This window comes from Neopelma chrysocephalum, unplaced genomic scaffold (assembly GCF_003984885.1).
Source record: "Neopelma chrysocephalum unplaced genomic scaffold, ASM398488v2 Primary Assembly neopelma1_138, whole genome shotgun sequence".
NCBI classification, from domain to species: Eukaryota; Metazoa; Chordata; class Aves; order Passeriformes; family Pipridae; genus Neopelma; species Neopelma chrysocephalum.
The window spans coordinates 981,212-998,706 of NW_020897800.1; the positions used below are offsets into that span (position 1 = coordinate 981,212).

Consider the following 17,495-nt stretch of genomic DNA (forward strand, 5'->3'; position numbering starts at 1 on the left):
CGGAAGCGCTGCCGGGGAGACCCGCCCCGGCCCTCCCCGCTGCCGCCGTGCCTCTCCCGGCCCCTCTCCCCGTGCCCGTCCCGCTCCCCTGTCCCGGTCCCGGTCCCGGTCCCGCCGGGATGCTCCGCGGGCGGTACCCACGCGTCGCCATGGCAACCGCGGCTCCCCTCCGGCGGCCCAGCCTGGGTGACGTCATGCGTCCCGCCTCCCCGCCGGCCAATCCGGTGCCGAGCATCTCCCCGCCGGCCAATCGCGCGTGGGGGGCGGGGTCCGATGTAGCGGCCGCGGCTGCTCCCGCGCTCCCGGCAACGGCGGCAGCCCCGGAGCGGGTCCGGGGCCGGGGCCACGGTGAGCGGGGACGGGGGGACCGGGCCCGGGGGGTCCCGGCCCCAGGGGAGGCTCCCCTCGGGGAAGGGAGGCTGCGGGGAGCGCTCCGAGCCTCCCGCCGCACGTGGGGTCTGCCGGCTCCCGGCTGTCGCGTGTGCGCTGTCGTGGCTTGGGCGAAAAGGGCTTTCTCTTTGCTTTTGTTTTATGCTTTATTAGTCAAAGCTGTTTCTCCTCTTCGCCAGCCGCGCGTCTCCCGTGGCTCCAGGCTGCGCGGGCTGCACTAACTTTGAATTTCGCTTTGCATAGAACCAGGGAACGGTTTTGTGGCTTGGAAGGGATCAGCTCATCCAGTTTCACCCCCTTGCCGTGGTTACGGGCACTTTCCGCTATTCCAGGTTACTCCAAGCCCCGTCCAACCTGGCCTTGTACACTTCCAGGGATGGGGCAGCCACAGCTTCTCTGGGCAACCTGTGCCAGGGCTTCACTAGTCTCACAGGGGAGAATTCCTCCTAATATCTCATTTAAATCCCCCCTCTTTTGGTTTAAAACCGTTCCCCCTTGTCCCCATCTATTATAGGTGCCCCTCAAGCATTGAAAGTTCTCCCCGGGTGCACCGAGGCAGCGCTCCAAGAGAAGAGTGAGCCATCCAGCGCTAATTCCAGGGATGGAAAATGGGGCTGAGTTAGAGCTGGGACAGGGAAACGCGAACAGAAGGCCCTGAGTGAGTTGCTCACATCCAAACGCTCTGACTGGGGACGTTTGGGGGGTGGTGGTGTGAGCCCTGTGATGCTGTTTTGCTTTGGCGTGTCCCGAGGGTATCTTTGCCTGGAAACTGCCAGGATTAGTTGCTGCTTCTGAGACTTGTTTTACATAAGAGTTATAAATACGGAGTGGGCTGAGGACAGAGGGAGGTGAAGAGGGCAGCGCCGGCTGGTTACAGGCAGTGGGTGGTGATGCTGCTGTGGGCAGTCATCACTGGGGTGTTAATGCTGCCCAGACCCCTGGCAGGTACTGCAACCCCCTGGGTCTCATGGGTACAGCAGAGGAATGATTAGTGCATTGAGAATTTGGGGGTTTTTAGGCTGAAAGGTTTGACCATGTGTTTGAGCAGCAGGTCAGTCCCCTCTGTGCTTGTGCTGGGACTGGCACCTGGCCCCACACACAGTGGTGGGAGGCTTGTGCTGGCCAAGGGGGGCCATGCAGAGCCACAGCTGGGGATGTTTGGGGTGAGGCAATTTAATTCCAACTGCCTAAACCTGTGCTGGATGGGTTGCAAGGGCCCAGCTGTGGTCTGAGAGTGAAATAACGAAACAATGGGCTACAGGTGGGACATGTTAAATTAGAACCCTTTTACAGCTTCTGAAGTGTCCTCTGAGAAGGTGGGAGAGGCGAAGGTAAGTAGGCAGAAGCTGCCTTGTCCCTGGGCAGTGCTGATCCAGCCCTGGGACTTCTCTCAAAGCTGAGCTCTGGGAAAGCTGCTTGCTTTCTCTTCCTTCCCTTTCTCCTTTCAGCTTTTTTTTTTTTTTGCCTGGTTAAAAAGTGCCTGAAGCAAATGTTCATCTCCTCTGTAGAAACTTGGAGGCCTGGGGGATCTGATTATAACTTTGTGCTGCTTCATCTCTGCTCCTTGTTTCCGCAGCCCCTGGAAGTGTGTGTGGAAGCTCTTTGATTTGGTTTTGCTGCGTGTGCTGCAGGTGGAAGGGCTCTGCCATGTGCTGGGGGACAGGGAACCTTCATTTCTGAGGGCAGTTGTGACTTGGTGTTGCTTCCTTCCCGCCCCCAGGTGTGGGAGCCATGGAGAGGGGACTCATGGCAGGGGCTGTGCGCATCGGGAACCAGCTCATTCTGGAGGAAGATTACAATGATTCCTACGTTCCTGATGAGCAAGGTGAGTGCTGCCTGTCCTCCTGGGAGCTGGGAGAAGGGATTCAGGCACGCAGGTCACTTCTAGGTGTATTCAGAAAGCGGGAACTGGGGAGAGTGTGGGTGGAGAGGGTAAAATACGTGGAATTTCGCAGAAGACGGGGCTGAAAAATGAGCTCTTTGTTTGCTGTGGACACACAGGACCGTGCTGGTGGCTTTGAGCAGCTTTGGTTTGGATTTCCCAGTGTGCTCCCTGCTATAGCTGGGAGGGTGGCTCTGCTGTGTAGTGGCTGGTGTAGACTGTCTTCACAGATTCCTCTCGTGTTTTCCTAGAAATCCGGAACTTTGCACCAATAATCGGGATTGACCCTGAGAAGGAGTCAGAGCTGCTGTGGCTGGCCAGGGAGTGCCTGGTGGCCCCGTTACCCCCTGACTGGAAGCCCTGGTGAGACTCTGGCTGCAGCTGTCCTGGCTGGTTCCCAGTCACAGGACAAGGGGGAATGGCTTCAAACTGACAGAGAGGAGCTTTAGGTTGGATATCAGGGAAAAATCCTTCCCTGTGAGGGTGGGGAGGCCCTGGCACAGGTTGCCCAGAGAAGCTGATGGCTGACACCCATCCCTGGAAGTGTCCAAGGCCAGGTTTGATGGAGTTCTGAGCAACCTGGTGTAGTGGAAGGTGTCCCTGCCCATGGCAGGAGGAAGGATGTTTAAGGTCCTTTCCAACCCAAACCAGTCTATGATTCCTGGTCCTTCCTGTCCTTCCCCACTCTGTGTGCTGCCCTGGCATTCTGGTGGTGAGGAGGAGGGATATTTTACCACAGCATTTTACTTCCTGTGGATGAGGGAGCTCAGGGCTTTTTTGGGTGGCAGAAGAAGGGGGGGAAAAACTGTTGGGGAAGCTTGATAAGGTCACGAGCATCCCAGGAGGGGCTGCTTCCCCACACTGATGTATTTTTGGCCTCTTGGAGGCTTCGTGCTCCTCTTCCCTGAGCTCCAGGTGGTCGGGCCACCCAGCAAGGATGTTCTGGCCTGTGCAGCTGTGTTTTTATGTGCTCTTCCATCTTTTCACGCTGGTTTTTGCCGCTCAGCCAAGACACCACTGGTGATGTGTATTACTTCAACTTTGCAACGGGCCAGTCCATGTGGGAGCACCCCTGTGACGAGCAGTACAGGCAGCTGGTGATCCGGGAGCGGGACAAGCTGCTGGCACAGGGCGGCCTGAGGAAGGAGAAGAAAGAGAAGAAGCAGAAGAAAGAAAAGAAAGAGAAGAAGGAGAAGAAGGACAAGAAGGAGAAGCAGTCGCTGAAGCAATCCCCTGTGAGTAGACTCTGCTTGTGGTGCTTCTGGGGAGGGCTGGGCAGAGGGGACACAAGGGGCTTTCTGAACTCAAACCCAGGTGATGGGCAGTAAATCAAGTGAGTTGGCAGCACTGAATACAAAATCACCTTTAATTTGGGCTGTAAGGCTCTTTGTAGTAAGCACACTGTGAAGTTGGTCTTTTCCCTGGAGGTCCCGCAGCCTAAATTGAGGGGAAGTGGCTTATTCAGCTATTTGCAGCTTGGTTTTGATTGCTGAATCTCGAGTCCCAGGGTGAGTTGCTTAAGGTGATATAAGAAACCACAGGTTGCAGTCAGCTCTCCTTCATCCGTGGCCAGCACCTTGAGAAATGGAGTCTATTCCCTCTTAAATGGAAGAAAAATGGGAGAAAGTTTGAACTGCCTTTTCCACAGGGGAGGAGGAGCTTTCCCAGTGATTACTGGCCCATGGCTTTGCAGGTCTGAGCACAGTTGGGTGGCTGCACCTGTGTCTTAGGACACTGAAGTGACTTACGGGTGTGATGGAACCCATCCATAATTGTAACTTTCTCCTTCCTCTGGGAATAGCTGAACCATTTTGCTCAGTTTTGCCCAAACTTTTCCCTCCGTTGCCTATCACAGATCCTGCCTTTACCTGGGGAGGACATTCCAGGTTGTTTTGTCTTTGTCCATAAGTAATGGCCTCAATTTAATAAGAACTTACCGAATCCCTTGTTCTGAAGACAAAAGTGAACTGAAAGGTCACTGTGTGTAACAAGAATGGATTGCTGTGCTCTGCTGGTGCCCAGCTGTGGCTCCACTGAGTTGCCAGTTCAGGTTTCTCATTACCAGTGTGGTAGTTCTCAGGTAGCTGATAAGAACTAGAAATAACAGATAAACTGTAGATTACCCCAAAAGTTTTAATTAGCCTGATGGAAGCACATTTGTCTCTGCTGAAGGACAGTGAACATTCTCTGTTCTGTGCGTGTGGTTAACGGCCATCTGTAGAAAATAATTAGTTTAAGCCCAGAATGTGATTTATTCTGTTACCATTGCTGTGGTGATGACTTGGTGATGACATCCCCCTGTCCCCATCCATCAGTGAATTAACTCTGATTTCAGTCTGGAATCTTGTGTAGGCACAGGGACTGTGGTTTCTGAGAACACACGTGCTCTGCTGAAGCACCAGCCCTTGGTTGTAGTCCTGTGCCACAGGGAAAACCCTGGACTGCCACAAGTAAAACCCTGGCATCCATGTGCTTCTGGTTTAACCTGTGCTGGGTGAGACTCCTGGGATGGGGAATTCCGTGCTGTCCAACAGGATGGTCACATTTCTGGGTGATGATAACTTGGGGTGTGAGCAGGCATTGCTCAGAGGTGAGGATGTGGGATGGCTCCCAGGGCTCCTGCTGCCCTCTGAAAGAAAGGAGCATTCTGGTCCCATTCAGATGGGTCTTTGGAAGGCAAAATATACGAGTAAATCAAAGTGTGTTTCCTTACCTGTCCCGTGTGCTGGTGGCCGTGGGGGCCCCAAGCAGGTTTTCAGCTGGGCTTGGTTCAGCAGCCCGTGTTTGCACAGGGGAACAGCTCCTCCCTTTCCAAAGGGAGCTGCACACCTTTGCTGCCCTGTCAGCGAGTCCCCTCTCCGTATTCCAGCCCGTGGGCCCCCACCTGGCCCCCATCCAGCTGCCCCTGGGGACCCTCTCTCCTCTCCGTGGCCTCGCTCCGTCTCAGCCCGTTGTCCTCCGTGGGTCACCGAGCGTGGGCAGCGTGGGGGACTCCGACCTGACCACCAAGGAAGGCACACAGGTGAGGCTCCCTCTTCCCTGCAAGGCACACTGCAAAGGCTCACAGCCATGGGGACACTTAGAAGCTTAAATGACAGTATTTGTGATCTTCTGTGGGCTTTGAAAGGCAGCTTTTTAGCAGACAATGGTATTTCTTTTCTTCTTCTATTTCTAGGGAGCCCAGTGCTAAATTAGTGCTGAGCTTTCTTCTGCTATGTTTAGCAGATTTAAAGAAGGAATTGTTTCAGTTACTGTGGGGGAAACAAAATCTATTCAGTTTGTTTTAGCAGAACTTTGGTGGGCAAGTGAAGCATGACGAACAATACAGATAATACAGTCTAATAAACAATACTTTCACTCATCTATGTGAGAATAAAAAATTTAAAAGAACAGTTTTCCTGATAAATGTAAGACTTACAATCATGTCGAATTATTATTTATAGAAAATGACCTTTGGGTCAATAAAACAAACCTGTTAAGTGGTAAAGAATCGATCTTTTAAAGGAAAGCAAAGCAAAATATGTGCAAAACACAAATAACCACCTTTACAAATAAACAAACCTGTTAAATGGTAAAAAATTGATCTTTTAAAGGAAAGCAAAGTAAAGTATGTGGGAAACACATGAATAATCACCTTCACAAATAAACAAACCTGTTAAGTGGTGGGAAATTGATCTTTTAATGGTGAGTGAAGCAATATATGTGCAAAACATACAAATCAACACCTTCACTGAAGGTTCTCTCGCCGAGTTAAGTCTTGTCACTGTGGTGATATCAAATATTTTATTATGGTCTTGCCTGAGTCAGTGTTTGGAGGCACAGGCGGGTTTCAGATGTGCCCCTCTAGGACAGGAGCCTCTTTGGCCTCATTAAGAACATCTCTCCCCGCTGGACGTGGCTCTGGCAGCACAAGGGTGGCAGTGAAGTCCTGAGCTCCTTCCCAGAATCCAGCAGCTGCCCAGGGTCTCAGTGGGTTTCCATCTTCCCTTTCCTGTCGTCTGTCCCCTCACTTCCCTTTCTCTTGGCCTGCACAGCTTGCAGGGATCTGTAAGCCCACCAGGCACACCAGGAACCTGCTGGGCTTGCTCTGCGACGACGAGAAGATCTCCTTGGACACGACGGCTCTGGAGAAATGGAGAAATGAGGAGGACGACAGTGAAAATGAGGTAGTTTGTGTGCCTTGGCTCTCAGTGTGTGTGTCAGTAACCAGAGTGCATGAAGTCTCATGATGCTCCCCTGGTAATTACTGCTTGACTGTGGCTGTTCCATTTGCCTCTCGGCTTTAATTTGTGCTGCATTTTCCCTGTGCTGTTTGGTGGCCAAAAAGCATCTAAACCCTGTTTTCACATTGTAGTCCCCCCAAATCAACACCTGCCGAGGTGCAATTCCAGAATGAGCTGGCTGTAGGTGTATTGCCATGGCTCTGCTGCCTTATTTCACTGCTGAGGGAAGCCTCAGTTCTTCCCCTGGGATCGCAGAGGGCAGGACTCAGTTTTGGCCATCTCCTTCTTTTAATGCTTTTAGAGTTTCCGTGGGACATCAGGACTGTTAAAAAACCTGTACTTGGATGTCGACGCCCTGGGAGGCAGCTTTGACTTTGAGGTAAGACCAGGGGTGATGGGATGGGCAGGTGAAACTGCCCTGCTGGGAGAGGAGCTGAGGCACTGCCAGCACCCAGGGAGTGAGGGTGCAGGAATGGTGCCAGAGGGACAAGAGTCTTGTGTCACTTAGGAACAACCTGGGGCAGGCTGAGGGACAGGAAGGCTCAGCCTCAGGGCTGAAGGGGGTGTGAGAAGCCAGACGTGGCCCACAGGGGGCAGTGGGGTGGGTGCTGAAGGCAGGTTTTGTGTTCAGAGGAGGATGGTTGTGGTTTGGTAGCTGGGAGTTGAGGAGACATCTTTGCACTTTGTTTCACTCCAAAGGAGAGAAAACTAAAGCCATGCAGGTGAACCAGGCAAGGTGGAAACCTGCTCTTCCAGGGAACAGCAGGAAGAGGGTCTGGGGTCAGAGGTGCCACTGCACTTGCTGTGGGAGGAAGGCTCCATGAGGAGGAGGCACACTTTGCTTCCACGTGTTTTTTGGCAGCGAGTGTAGGGAGAAGGCTCATTTTCAGCTGAATTTGCAGTGGTGGCATTGGGGAAAGGAGAAGGGAATGTCCTCTGGGAATGCTCTTGCACTGTCCCTGGGTCCCACAAGGACCTTAATGTGGGCTGCACGTGGCCACTTTTCTGTGGCAACACAAAACCTGTTTTCTTCTTGCACTGTGGATAAATCCCGTGGCTGAGACACTGAGCATTCAGTGCACCCAAGGCCTTGTGCAGACACTGTGCTTTCCCTGTGCTCTGCCTCAGCCGGGATCAGGCTTAAGATGACAAGGGCACAATGGGAAGTGCGTTGTAAGCAGCTCTGGTGATTTGGCCCGACTGTTTGTGCTGACATTAATCCTTTCTCACCGCTTTGAAAATCCTGTTGCAGTATCTGAAAGGCAAATTAATTTCTTTTAAAGTGTTTTAGAGTATTTGCCTTATCCTTTTCACAGCACACAAAAATTAAGCTGTAAAGTACTTTGCTGGAGAACCCATTCAAGGTGCTGGGCAGGATCTGTGAAGGCTTATGCTAAAGTGGATGTGACAAAGAGAGCCCTGACTCTCTCATCTCCAGACAACAAGCAGCCTGTGGGGGCCCAATTCCTCACTGAAATGTTAATGTGTGCAGGAACAAAGAGCTGTCTTGGCATGTCAGTGCCCTGGGGATGGGGCTTCAGGAATCTATTATGGAATGGCAACTGCTGCCCAACAGCCAGGCTGTTAACCCAGATGGGTGATATCCTAGCCCTGATGAGATAGCAGTGCCCCACTGGAAAACAGAATTCTTTTGGAGTTCCATGAGATGGCAGTAGAAAAACATTCCTGGGAGCGAGGCTCAGACTGTTCCCGAGCTGTTCTCCAGCTTCCTTGCAAAACACAGCAAAGGGTTTGTGTAGCAAGTCCTACAGGGGGAAGTCTAAGCAGCAATGGGTGAATTAATGAAAAAACTGACTTGGTGTAGCCTGTTGTCAGGGTTGAGTGTCTGTATTCAAAGGAAATATGTGGTTTTAGTGACTTGCAGAGACAGGATGCTGGGTGAGTGGAGGCAGCATCAGAGTGTCTGGGAAGAGAGGGAGGAGAGGTGGGAAGAAATGCTCCCCCCTCAGTGGGATTTCTGGAGCAAGGAGTGGGTTAACTGGGGCAAAGAGACTTAGAATGAAACCCAGGTCAGATGCTGGAGAACTTGGGGTGTGTGCAGTAGTTTTGAATGTACCCTTGGAAAGAGGTTCTCTCCCAGAGCTTGGTGTGCTCGGCTCCCTGAGGGGTCAGCTCTCACCTGAACCTGCTTTCCTGCCTTCTGGCACCCTGAGTCCTCCCTGCAGGCATGAGAGACTCTTCCCTAAGATACAAAAGGGCTTGGGGATAATGCTGGAAGGGGCAAGAGGAGAAATAGGTCTGGCAGCACCTCTGGGTGCCTGGGGAGAGTCCCGTGGCAGCAGAAACGATCCCCTGTGGCAGTGCTGGCACCTTGGCATCAGTCTCTGGGTGAATGCTGGGAATCAAGGGGGTCCTTTGTGTTGGGAAATTACCATTCCTGACTTCTTTGCTAGCTGGAGGGTGAAAGGGAGCTGCCTCTGCACATGAACACAGAGCAGTACAGCTGGTGTGTTCCCACAGGGATGCAGTGCTGCTGCTGCTTCCCAGGAAACACATCCCTGGGACACCAGCCCAGGGCTGACTGGTGTGGGGGAGGAATGGCTGCTGTGTGTGTAGCCTTGCTGTCCCCTGTGCTGGGGGAGTGTGGAGATACAGCTCACAGGGAGCCTGGAGCTGGGAAGAGTCTGGGAAGAGTGTCACAGTGGGTGACTCTCCCGGCTTGGAAAGGTGACCTGGGCACTTCTGCAAGTGGCTGTGTCACCCCCTCCTCCAGGAGAACAGCGAGGCAGAGCAGGAGAACCCCAGCAGCCCCCTGGCTGATGGTGCTGATCCCCCTGGAGCTGCTCCCCAGCACCCCGGGAGTCCTGTGGAGGATGCTGGCAGCCTGGGAGAGGTGATGGTGGCTCTGGCATCTCCCTCCTGCTTGCACAGTGTCACTGAGCTTTTTGCATGCAGTAGGCAGCTTCTGGTGTTGTGGTTGCATCTGGTGGCTGCTTGTGTTGTTTCTTTTGCTGGTTAAAGTGTTATGTGCATCAAGGTGTAACATTAACAAAAGTTTTTGTCTATGACTGCTCTTAAAATAGGGTTCTGCCAGCTAAAGAAATTATTCTGGGATATTTTAGTAACTGAAGTGAACTTGCCTGGAGAGAAACCCTGTTGTGTGCACAGTGTTACTGCTGCACTGCTCTGTTCTGTTGTGCCTGTGCACTTCTCAAGCATCAAAACCCAGCTTGGTCTCATGTGGGATATCCTGGACGCTGTCAGGTCTCCTGGTGGGATGTCCTCAGGAGAATTCTAAAGCAAGTCTGTCCAAGAGGAGCCTGCCTTTCCAGCCACCCCAATCCCCAGATAAAAGGAAGCACAATGAGAGCTCCTCCTCTGGGTTCTGGTGTCACCGAGGCCTTCCCAGAGCCTGCAGTGGCTGCTTGGTGACTCTGGGGAGCTCTGCCAGGCGGGCACCGCTCTGCACAGGGGCCACGAGCTGTCACTCAGCACGGGGAGTTACGGGTGAGGCTCAGAACTGCAGGTTTTTGGGAAGGACCCGGTGGTTGGGTTTCCCTGGCCTCTCCAGCCGTGATGGATGGCTCCCTCGGCCCCCAGAAGGTCTCTCAGACACAGGGAACGTGCCCCAGCTCCAGGCCTGGAGCGTTCCAGCGGCACTGGGATAAAAATACCCCGTTAAAATATGCGCTGGGTGTCCGGAACGCGCCGTGCGCGGGGCGAGGGGATGTTTGACGAGACACCACGGCATTAATAAAACAGTGAGAGAGTGGGACGTGCAGCAGGGCTGTTTGCATGCTGATGAGGGAACCTTCTCCTGCTCCTTCCTGCCTATTCCACTCTCCACAGTGGGAGCTGTGGCGTCCCCGCTGCTGGGAGAGGCAGTGGAGCCTTTGGGTGACTGGGCTTTAATTTGGGGTTGCCTTTTTCCCCCAGACTGGTGGGTTCTGCCATCTCTCAGTTAGTCACAGGCTTATTCTGAGCTTCAATCAGTGCCCACCTTCAAGTCTGTACTGCTGGAAGGTGGGATGATGATCCTGCCTACTGTTCTCTGCTTAAAACATGAGACAGAAGTAGAATGACCAGTGATGGTCTCTAACAAATTCCCATCTCTTATTGAACAGATCTGATGTGGAAGCATAAATGGATCTGCTGTGGAGCACATTGGGTGCTGCCCACTCTTATCCACTGAGACCCTGTGAATAAAAAAACAACAGATAAAAAAAACCTAAGTGAGAGCCCAAAAAATGAACGAGATTATCTCAATGAAGTCCCTTGTTTTGGAATGGGACTGTGTGAAAAGAAGTCAAACAGGTCTCAAAGTCACCCAAAGCTTTGTGATTTTTTTTTTTTTTTGCTGCTTGCTGTAGGAGAGCCTGTGCTATTCCTGACCCCTGCGTCCCCCCAGAGAGAATGTTGTGGCTATAATTGTGTTTGACTTGCTGCCTAGAAGGAATCTTTAAAATCAAGACATGCCGAAGAAGTGCAAGAGTCTTCCTTGGATTCTGATGCTGCGTGCCCTCCATCTCCAGTTCAAATCCTTCCTGGAGATGCTGACAGCAGCCTGTCTGGCCAGAACAAGGAGGACTCTGGTGGGGAACTTGCTGGGGATGAGGTACTGGACAAAGATGATGTTGAGGTGGAAGGTGACGTCCCTGCAGCTGAGGAGCTGCCCCAGTCTGTGGGGGAAAGGAGCACAGCAGGGATGGATGTGGATGTGCCCAGTGGTCCTGGACAGCCTGGAGCTGCTCCTGCAGCTGCGGAAGGTGCCGAGGCAGATCAGCTGGGGAGCCTGGCTGCCACTGCTGACACCGTGTCCTGTGGAGAAAACATGGTGGATGAAGTGAGGGAAGAAGCAGCAGCTGATCCAAAAACAGAGAGCAGGCTGGATGCTGGTGAAGTAAGAGACCTGCCTGCGTGGTTTGGGGTTGGTGTTGGCTCTTCTGTGTCTCGTCAGGCCCTGACTCAGGAAAGCCCTTGGGGCACTGCCTCGTTTTCTGTGGAGCCAGTGCCAGTGCTTTCCTGGTCAGCAGGGTGTTCCTGGGGGGGCACAAAGTGCTCTGAATTTCCAGACTGGTGTTTCAGGATCGAGCTAGGCAATCATTCTCTCCTGCACGCACCAAATGCTGCCCAAAGCCAGTGACAGGCAAAGCCCTCAACTGCGAGGCGCGTTTTGAGTCTTGGAGGAGAAACAATCTCAGCTTCCGGCGCTGCCGTCTGTCCTGAGCGAGCAGGTTTGAGGATGGAGCTCCTGCCGGGCCCAGCTGTCCGTGCTGCTTTGTTTCCCTCCTTCTGTTGTTTTCTCTCAGCTTGTGCAGCGCTGGGGCAGGGGTGTGAAGCTGGGGCAGGGGTGTGAAGCGAGTGCCAGCCGTGAGATGCGACGGGAGCTGCGAGGTCGGAGCGGGAAGGATGGAGCCCTGGGGCTGGCTCTGGAGCTCTCCTCTGAGCACAGAACCTCCCAGCCTGCCCTCTCTGGGAGGAGAACTGGCCACAGCCACTGCAGAGCCGGGGGGGCTGGGTTTGCAGCCTGACAGGAGTGTCACTGTGGCCTGGCCCCGCAGCTGGGCTGCCAGACAGGCGCTGTCTGCTCGTGGTCATGCTCCAGAATAGGATCTGAGTTAGGGTATGGGCTCTGATGAATGATCTCTTTCCAATCTGGCTGCCTTCCTGCTGATTTTGATGATTTCTCTGGTTCATTGATGCGTAATGTCTGCAAGAAATGATAAACCACAAAGCTGAGCCTGGAAAACATGCTCTGTCCTGAAGAGCTCAGAGCTGAAAGCATTACTTTTCCAAACCCTTCCCTGTGTGCTTCTGCACCTGAGTTGTCCTGCTGAAGTCAGCAGGGCCACGGGGTGTTCCCATTGAACAGTGGCTTCATGATGGTGGGAACGTAGCAGCCCTCACTGCACTTAGGCACAGCAAGATGGGCTTTTAAAGTACTTTTAAGAGACCATGGTACTGTTCTGGTAGTGGGCTGGGAGCTCTAAGAGCTGCAGACATCCTTGCAGATGGAGAGGGAAGCAAGTGCCTTTTATCAGGGGTGTTTGAAGAGCACTTCTCTGCCCTCCCCAGTCCCATCTCCTGCCCCTACCTGTGGTGTTTTGTGCTTGTCTTGTGGGTCACACCCTTAGTGTCTGGTTCAGTCACCTTGTGTTTCCTTGTGTTATAGAGGGCACAGATTTTTGTTCCCAGTGCCAGTTGTCGTGTTGGGAATGCCCAGGTGAGGCTGCAGGGGTAAGACATGTCCAGGCTGTAACGTGCATTCTCCTCTCAGCATTCAAAGGAATCAGAGATCAGCGGGGAGGACCTGCATGTCTCCAACGGCTCCAACAGGGAACTGGCTCAGCCTGTGGTGAGTCACCAAAAACTCCTTGTCCCTTGGGTGTGGGGCTTCAGGTTCCTCTGGGATGGTGCAGCCAGGGAGTGCTGTGCCTGCCCCTTGCAGTGCCCTCACAGCTGTGGCACGGGCCAGCAGTGCCACCCTGCACCTCGCAGATTGGGTCTGTGGGTGAGGCAGTATCCCTGGAAAAGTAGGTCATGTAGAGCTCAGATAATTGCAAAAAGGAAAATAATAAGCAGGGTAAAAATTGTGCTTTAAGGGACTCGGCAGCTTCTGCTAAGGGGGGTGTGTGTGGCTGGGAGACCTGGCTCTGGAGGGTGCCTGTGGGAGGGCAGGCAGGAGAGAAGCCCTGAGATGGGGGGAGATGCCCATCAGCATCTCTTCATCTCCACAGGAAGCTGCCATTGCCATCTGCCAGTGGGAGCAGAGGCAGCATGGCCAGCAAATGGCTGAGAATATCATTATTTATTGGGGTTGGTACAAGCCTGTGTTGGCAAGTGGCTCTGCCTTGTGTAGTGCTTGCCCACGGGCACGTGTGTGCACACACTGCCCTGTGCAGCCAAGTGCAAGGACCCCCACAGACTCTGCCAGGAGGGAGGATTGTCTTGGAGGATGAACAGCCTGTGGGAGCTGACTTTTAGGAAAAAAATGAGAGGAAATGTGGAGTAGTGTCATAAAGGGGAGCAGTGGAGGCAGGGGAAAGACGTGTACCCTTTGGATGTGCCACGTGTCACCCCTGCCTGCTGTGGCCAAAGTGGAAGGGTGCACTGGGAGTGTGGCAGAGCTCTGGGTCCCACAGTGTCCTCCCTGTGTGGCACTGATGTCCCTGGACCCCCCAGGGAGGGTTTCCTTAGGGACCCAGTGAAGGGAACTGCTGCTGAGCTGCTGTCAGTGGGGTGGGGAGTGGGGATTCCAAGCCATGGCAGGATTTTGGTCTCGGATCTCTGGTGTGTTCACCCTGTGTGTTCTCATCAGACACTGATCCTTTTCTGCTTTCTTCTTTAGGTGCTGGGCTTCCAGAGCCAGCTTCCTGAGGAAGTACTGGATGCAGGGGCTCTGTCTCCTGTCTTAGACAGCCCCGTGTGCAAGGTGAGCTCAGTGTGTGTGATCAGGGGGGATCTGTGAACAGGTAGGTGAAATGCTGGGGTGAGATGCACCACCAGTGTGATGCTGTCAGTGTGAAGGCTCTGCAGAGGTGAACAGTGAGGTGTCAGGGATCAGAGCAGCTCTACCAGGGCTCTGTTTTTGCTGCAGAGATGAGGTGCACGGAGCTACATAAAGAACATGAACCTTGAGTAGGGGATGGCTTCAGGGGTGCACACGTGCAGGCTCCCCTTGTGTGCTTTCCCTGCCCCAATACAAGTGCCAATAAATGGCTTTCCTGGGGAAAGATGGAAGTAGAGCCTATTTTACTTTCTTCTTTTGTGGCTATATTTGTCCTTTTCTTTCACTTAAGCAGATAGGAAGGATTTGTGTAGCAGAAACACGATAGAATCAATGGGAAGAAAAGGAGGTTAACTCCCTCTGGCAGATTTTGGTAGAGGGAAGCTTATTTTTAAGCATTTGGTTTGTCTTGCCTGCTTTCATGTGGAGGGAAAATGGGCTCCTTTGAGTGAGTCTGTGGCACTGTGTGAGCATATGTCTGTGCTCCTGTGCCCTGTTAGCCTGGGATGCAGCAGTGGCTGGGCAGTTCTGACTGAAGGTTGCTGTGCATCTCGGGTTTACCCTTGTCTTCCCAGCACGTTGTTTCCTGAGCCCCACGTTCCTCTGGAGCTCTCCCGCCCCATCCCGGCGCGCAGTGCTGGCTGGGAGCGCCGTGGAGGGCAGGATCCAGCTGGGGTTACTCAGCCTTGTGCTGATTGTGAGTGATCAGCTGCTCTGGAGGAGAGACCCTGAGTGGCAAACTCCCCACCTGTCCAGCAGAGAGGAGCAATCCGGTTTGTGAGGTTGTGTCTGGAGGATACACCTGTCCTCTTGTGCCTAATAATGAGCATAATCAGATGTGAAGGGAAAACAAAACATATGCCTGCTGTGTTCCCCCTCTCCCTCCCTGCAGTGCAGGCACTGTGCATGCAAATGCTTGCTGGAGCAGCCACGTTGGAGTTTATTACAGCCCTGTTTGGGGAGGGCTGGGTGTGAAATGGTGCTCCCTGCAGAACTGCAGCTGCTCTTTTGTGTCTCTACACAGAGGCTCGGCTGGAATGACTCTGGTTGTAGGAATGTGCCTGCTTCCATGTGTAAGGAGCCTGCCTTGCTTTGAATGTACTGGCAAAATGTTCTGTTGTTAGAAAATGACACCTCTGGAAGCTCCACGAGCGCAGAATTGCAGGGGTTTGGTTGGTGTGTGTCTGGCAGGAGCTGTGGTGGCTGCAGAGGCTCTGTGGGATGTGTCCTGCCAGACCTGGCTGCTCTGCTGGCAGAGGGAAGGCTGCTCCTTCCACCCTTCCCCTACCAGAGACTGAGAGTGCAAGATGCAGATCATGGAATGTAGAATATCCTGAGTTACAAGGGACCCACAGGGGTCACACCAAGTCCAACCCCTGGCCTTGAACAGGACAACCCAGCCCTGCAATCCCACCCTGTGCCTGAGAGCATTGTCCAAACATTCCCTGAGCTCTGGCAGCCTTGGGGCTGTGCCCACTGCCCTGGGGAGCCTGGGCAGTGCCCAAACTTCAGGACAAAGGCAAAGGTGTGTCTGAAGTGCTCAGTGCTGGCACCTTGCTGTGCCCAGGGGGATGGGGTGAGGAGTGGGATGCAGGCATGATCCGAGCTGATGTGAGATGCTCCTGCTGAGTCCCTTGGGATCTGTGCCGTGCAGAGGGATGAGATGGCCCAGGGTCTGTCATTCCTGTTGTTCACACAACTGATTTTGTGTCTTGAGCGTGTGAGGTGTCCTCTGGGGATGCAGCTGGGCAGAAAACTGAGGTACTGGCACTGCTGGGGATCCTGGGGCAACAAGGAGGGGCAAGGATCTGACAATTCCACAGACAGGGCTTAAAATCTGCCCTTGTTTCCTGCAGACAAGTGCTGTCTTCATCTTCCAGATGTGTCCAGAGATTCCTGCAGCCCGTGATTCCTGGAGAGGGACTGCCCTGTTGGGTAGAGGGGCAGCAGAAGGCCCATGCCTGGGCTCAGCAGAGGTGCCCTGTGACTGTTATCCTTCCCCATTTGTCTGGCTCCTTCCCGTTCCCAGGCAGTGGTGACAGAGCCCATTTTGAGCGAGGAAACATTTGCTGAGCTCCTCGTTCCCGGGAATTGGAGTCATTAGTTACAGCGGGGCAGGAGGGAGGCTGGGGGTGGGGGGCTGCTGGAGAGCTCTGCCCAGGCTGATGTGATGGAAGGTGACAGCACTTGCAGGGAATCCTTCTGCTGTTTGCTCCACTGAACATTTGCATAAATTACTGCTGTTTTAATTCTGTGTTGTTTTGGCCCTGCTCCACGCACAGGAGGGGCTGGGCTCACCTGCTGGGTCTGTGGTCACCAAGAATTTATGAATGGGATGTGTTTTTGGGGACCAAACTCTCACTCTGGCAGGTGAGGAGGGAAGTCCTTCCCCTTCCCTGTGCTGTGGGGACAGAGGGATCTGGGAGCTGGCGGGTGGGGAAAGGAGCAGATGATAGTATTTCACATTCAAATGTTGGCTATTCACATTTCAAGTATTTCCTGTGTCATAAATAAGCCAACTGAATGCTCAGTGTGCTGCTCAGGGGGCAGTGCCCACCCTGATGTGTCCTAGAGGCAGAAATCCCTGGATTGGTGACTCTCTGTGTGTGTGTGTGTGTGCTGCCCAACACAGGCTGCCCTAGAACCAGGATGGGAGGCAGGACTGAGCCCTGATGGGATTCTGGTCCCAGCCAATGCATCAGTTTGTTTTATGGCCCCACCACGTTAGTTTGTGTGTGCCATTTCTCTTTTAGGAGATTTTTGTCCTACATTTTTCAGGAAGTTTAGTGTTACTTGGGAATGTGAAATGACCTTCAGGTAAAAGCCAAACCTGTGTCCCCAGTGCTTAGTGCTGGCAGGGAGTTCATCTTCTGTGCTGAGACAGCTGAGCTCCCAGGCCTCTTGTGCTTCTGGAAGCATTCCTGCAAGGCATTCCTGTGATGTTTGGACCCCCTTGCTTACCCCCAGGAGAGCAGGCTGGCACATCCCACATTCTGGAACAGCCTGTGGACGCTGTGTGGTCCCTGGGCTCAGTGCTGATTCCATGGACCTTCAGCAGAACCCCCTGTAAGGTCTTCAATGGTGAAGGAGCCACAAACTCCACCCTGTTTGCTTTTACCTGCAGGCCCAGGAGCTGGGAGAAGAGGAAAAAGACCAAAGCAAAGCCAGTATAGAGGAAGAGCAAAGCAAAAGAACAAAAGCTCCTGAGAGGTATGGTACAAACAGAGCAACTCAGGAGGCGTGGGCAGCTCTGGCTCCTGGTGCCCTTCCTGCCTTGTCCTCCCTGCTCTGCTCACTGTGACCTGGACAGGAGTCCCCTCTAGAACACCCTGAGATGCTGCAGCTTCTCACAGGGTCTTTCCCACTAAACCTCTCCCTTCTCCTGCCACCCCCTCAGCGCTCTCTCAGCACCACTTCTGGCTGGGTGAGCAGTGAAACTGCCTGTCCATCATTTCCTGGTGGCTGCTCCAGCTGTGGCTCTGCCTTCTGTCTCCCTTACAGCTCCTCTGTCTCCCTTACAGCTCCTCTGTCT

At 53.5% G+C, this 17,495-nt stretch overlaps 1 protein-coding gene across 4 annotated transcripts in view; it reads left to right on the forward strand.

The window, feature by feature from the left end:
- Positions 1–264: 264 nt before the first annotated feature.
- CEP164 (centrosomal protein 164) overlaps positions 265–17,495 on the forward strand; it is a 31,555-nt gene continuing 14,324 nt past the window's right edge. For 2 of the 4 annotated variants that reach the window (XM_027699314.1, XM_027699315.1), the window contains exons 1-11: positions 265–348; positions 905–1,048; positions 2,111–2,215; positions 2,524–2,635; positions 3,279–3,507; positions 5,142–5,294; positions 6,307–6,438; positions 6,797–6,874; positions 12,734–12,811; positions 13,805–13,888; positions 17,088–17,173. In XM_027699314.1, coding sequence (XP_027555115.1) covers positions 2,122–2,215; positions 2,524–2,635; positions 3,279–3,507; positions 5,142–5,294; positions 6,307–6,438; positions 6,797–6,874; positions 12,734–12,811; positions 13,805–13,888; positions 17,088–17,173 — 1,046 coding nt within the window. In that variant the 5' untranslated portion in view covers positions 265–348; positions 905–1,048; positions 2,111–2,121. Of the gene's footprint in view, positions 349–904; positions 1,049–2,102; positions 2,216–2,523; positions 2,636–3,278; positions 3,508–5,141; positions 5,295–6,306; positions 6,439–6,796; positions 6,875–9,229; positions 9,350–10,906; positions 11,357–12,733; positions 12,812–13,804; positions 13,889–17,087; positions 17,174–17,495 lie in introns of all 4 variants that reach the window. The other 2 variants (XM_027699313.1, XM_027699312.1) reach the window with 2 other exon arrangements.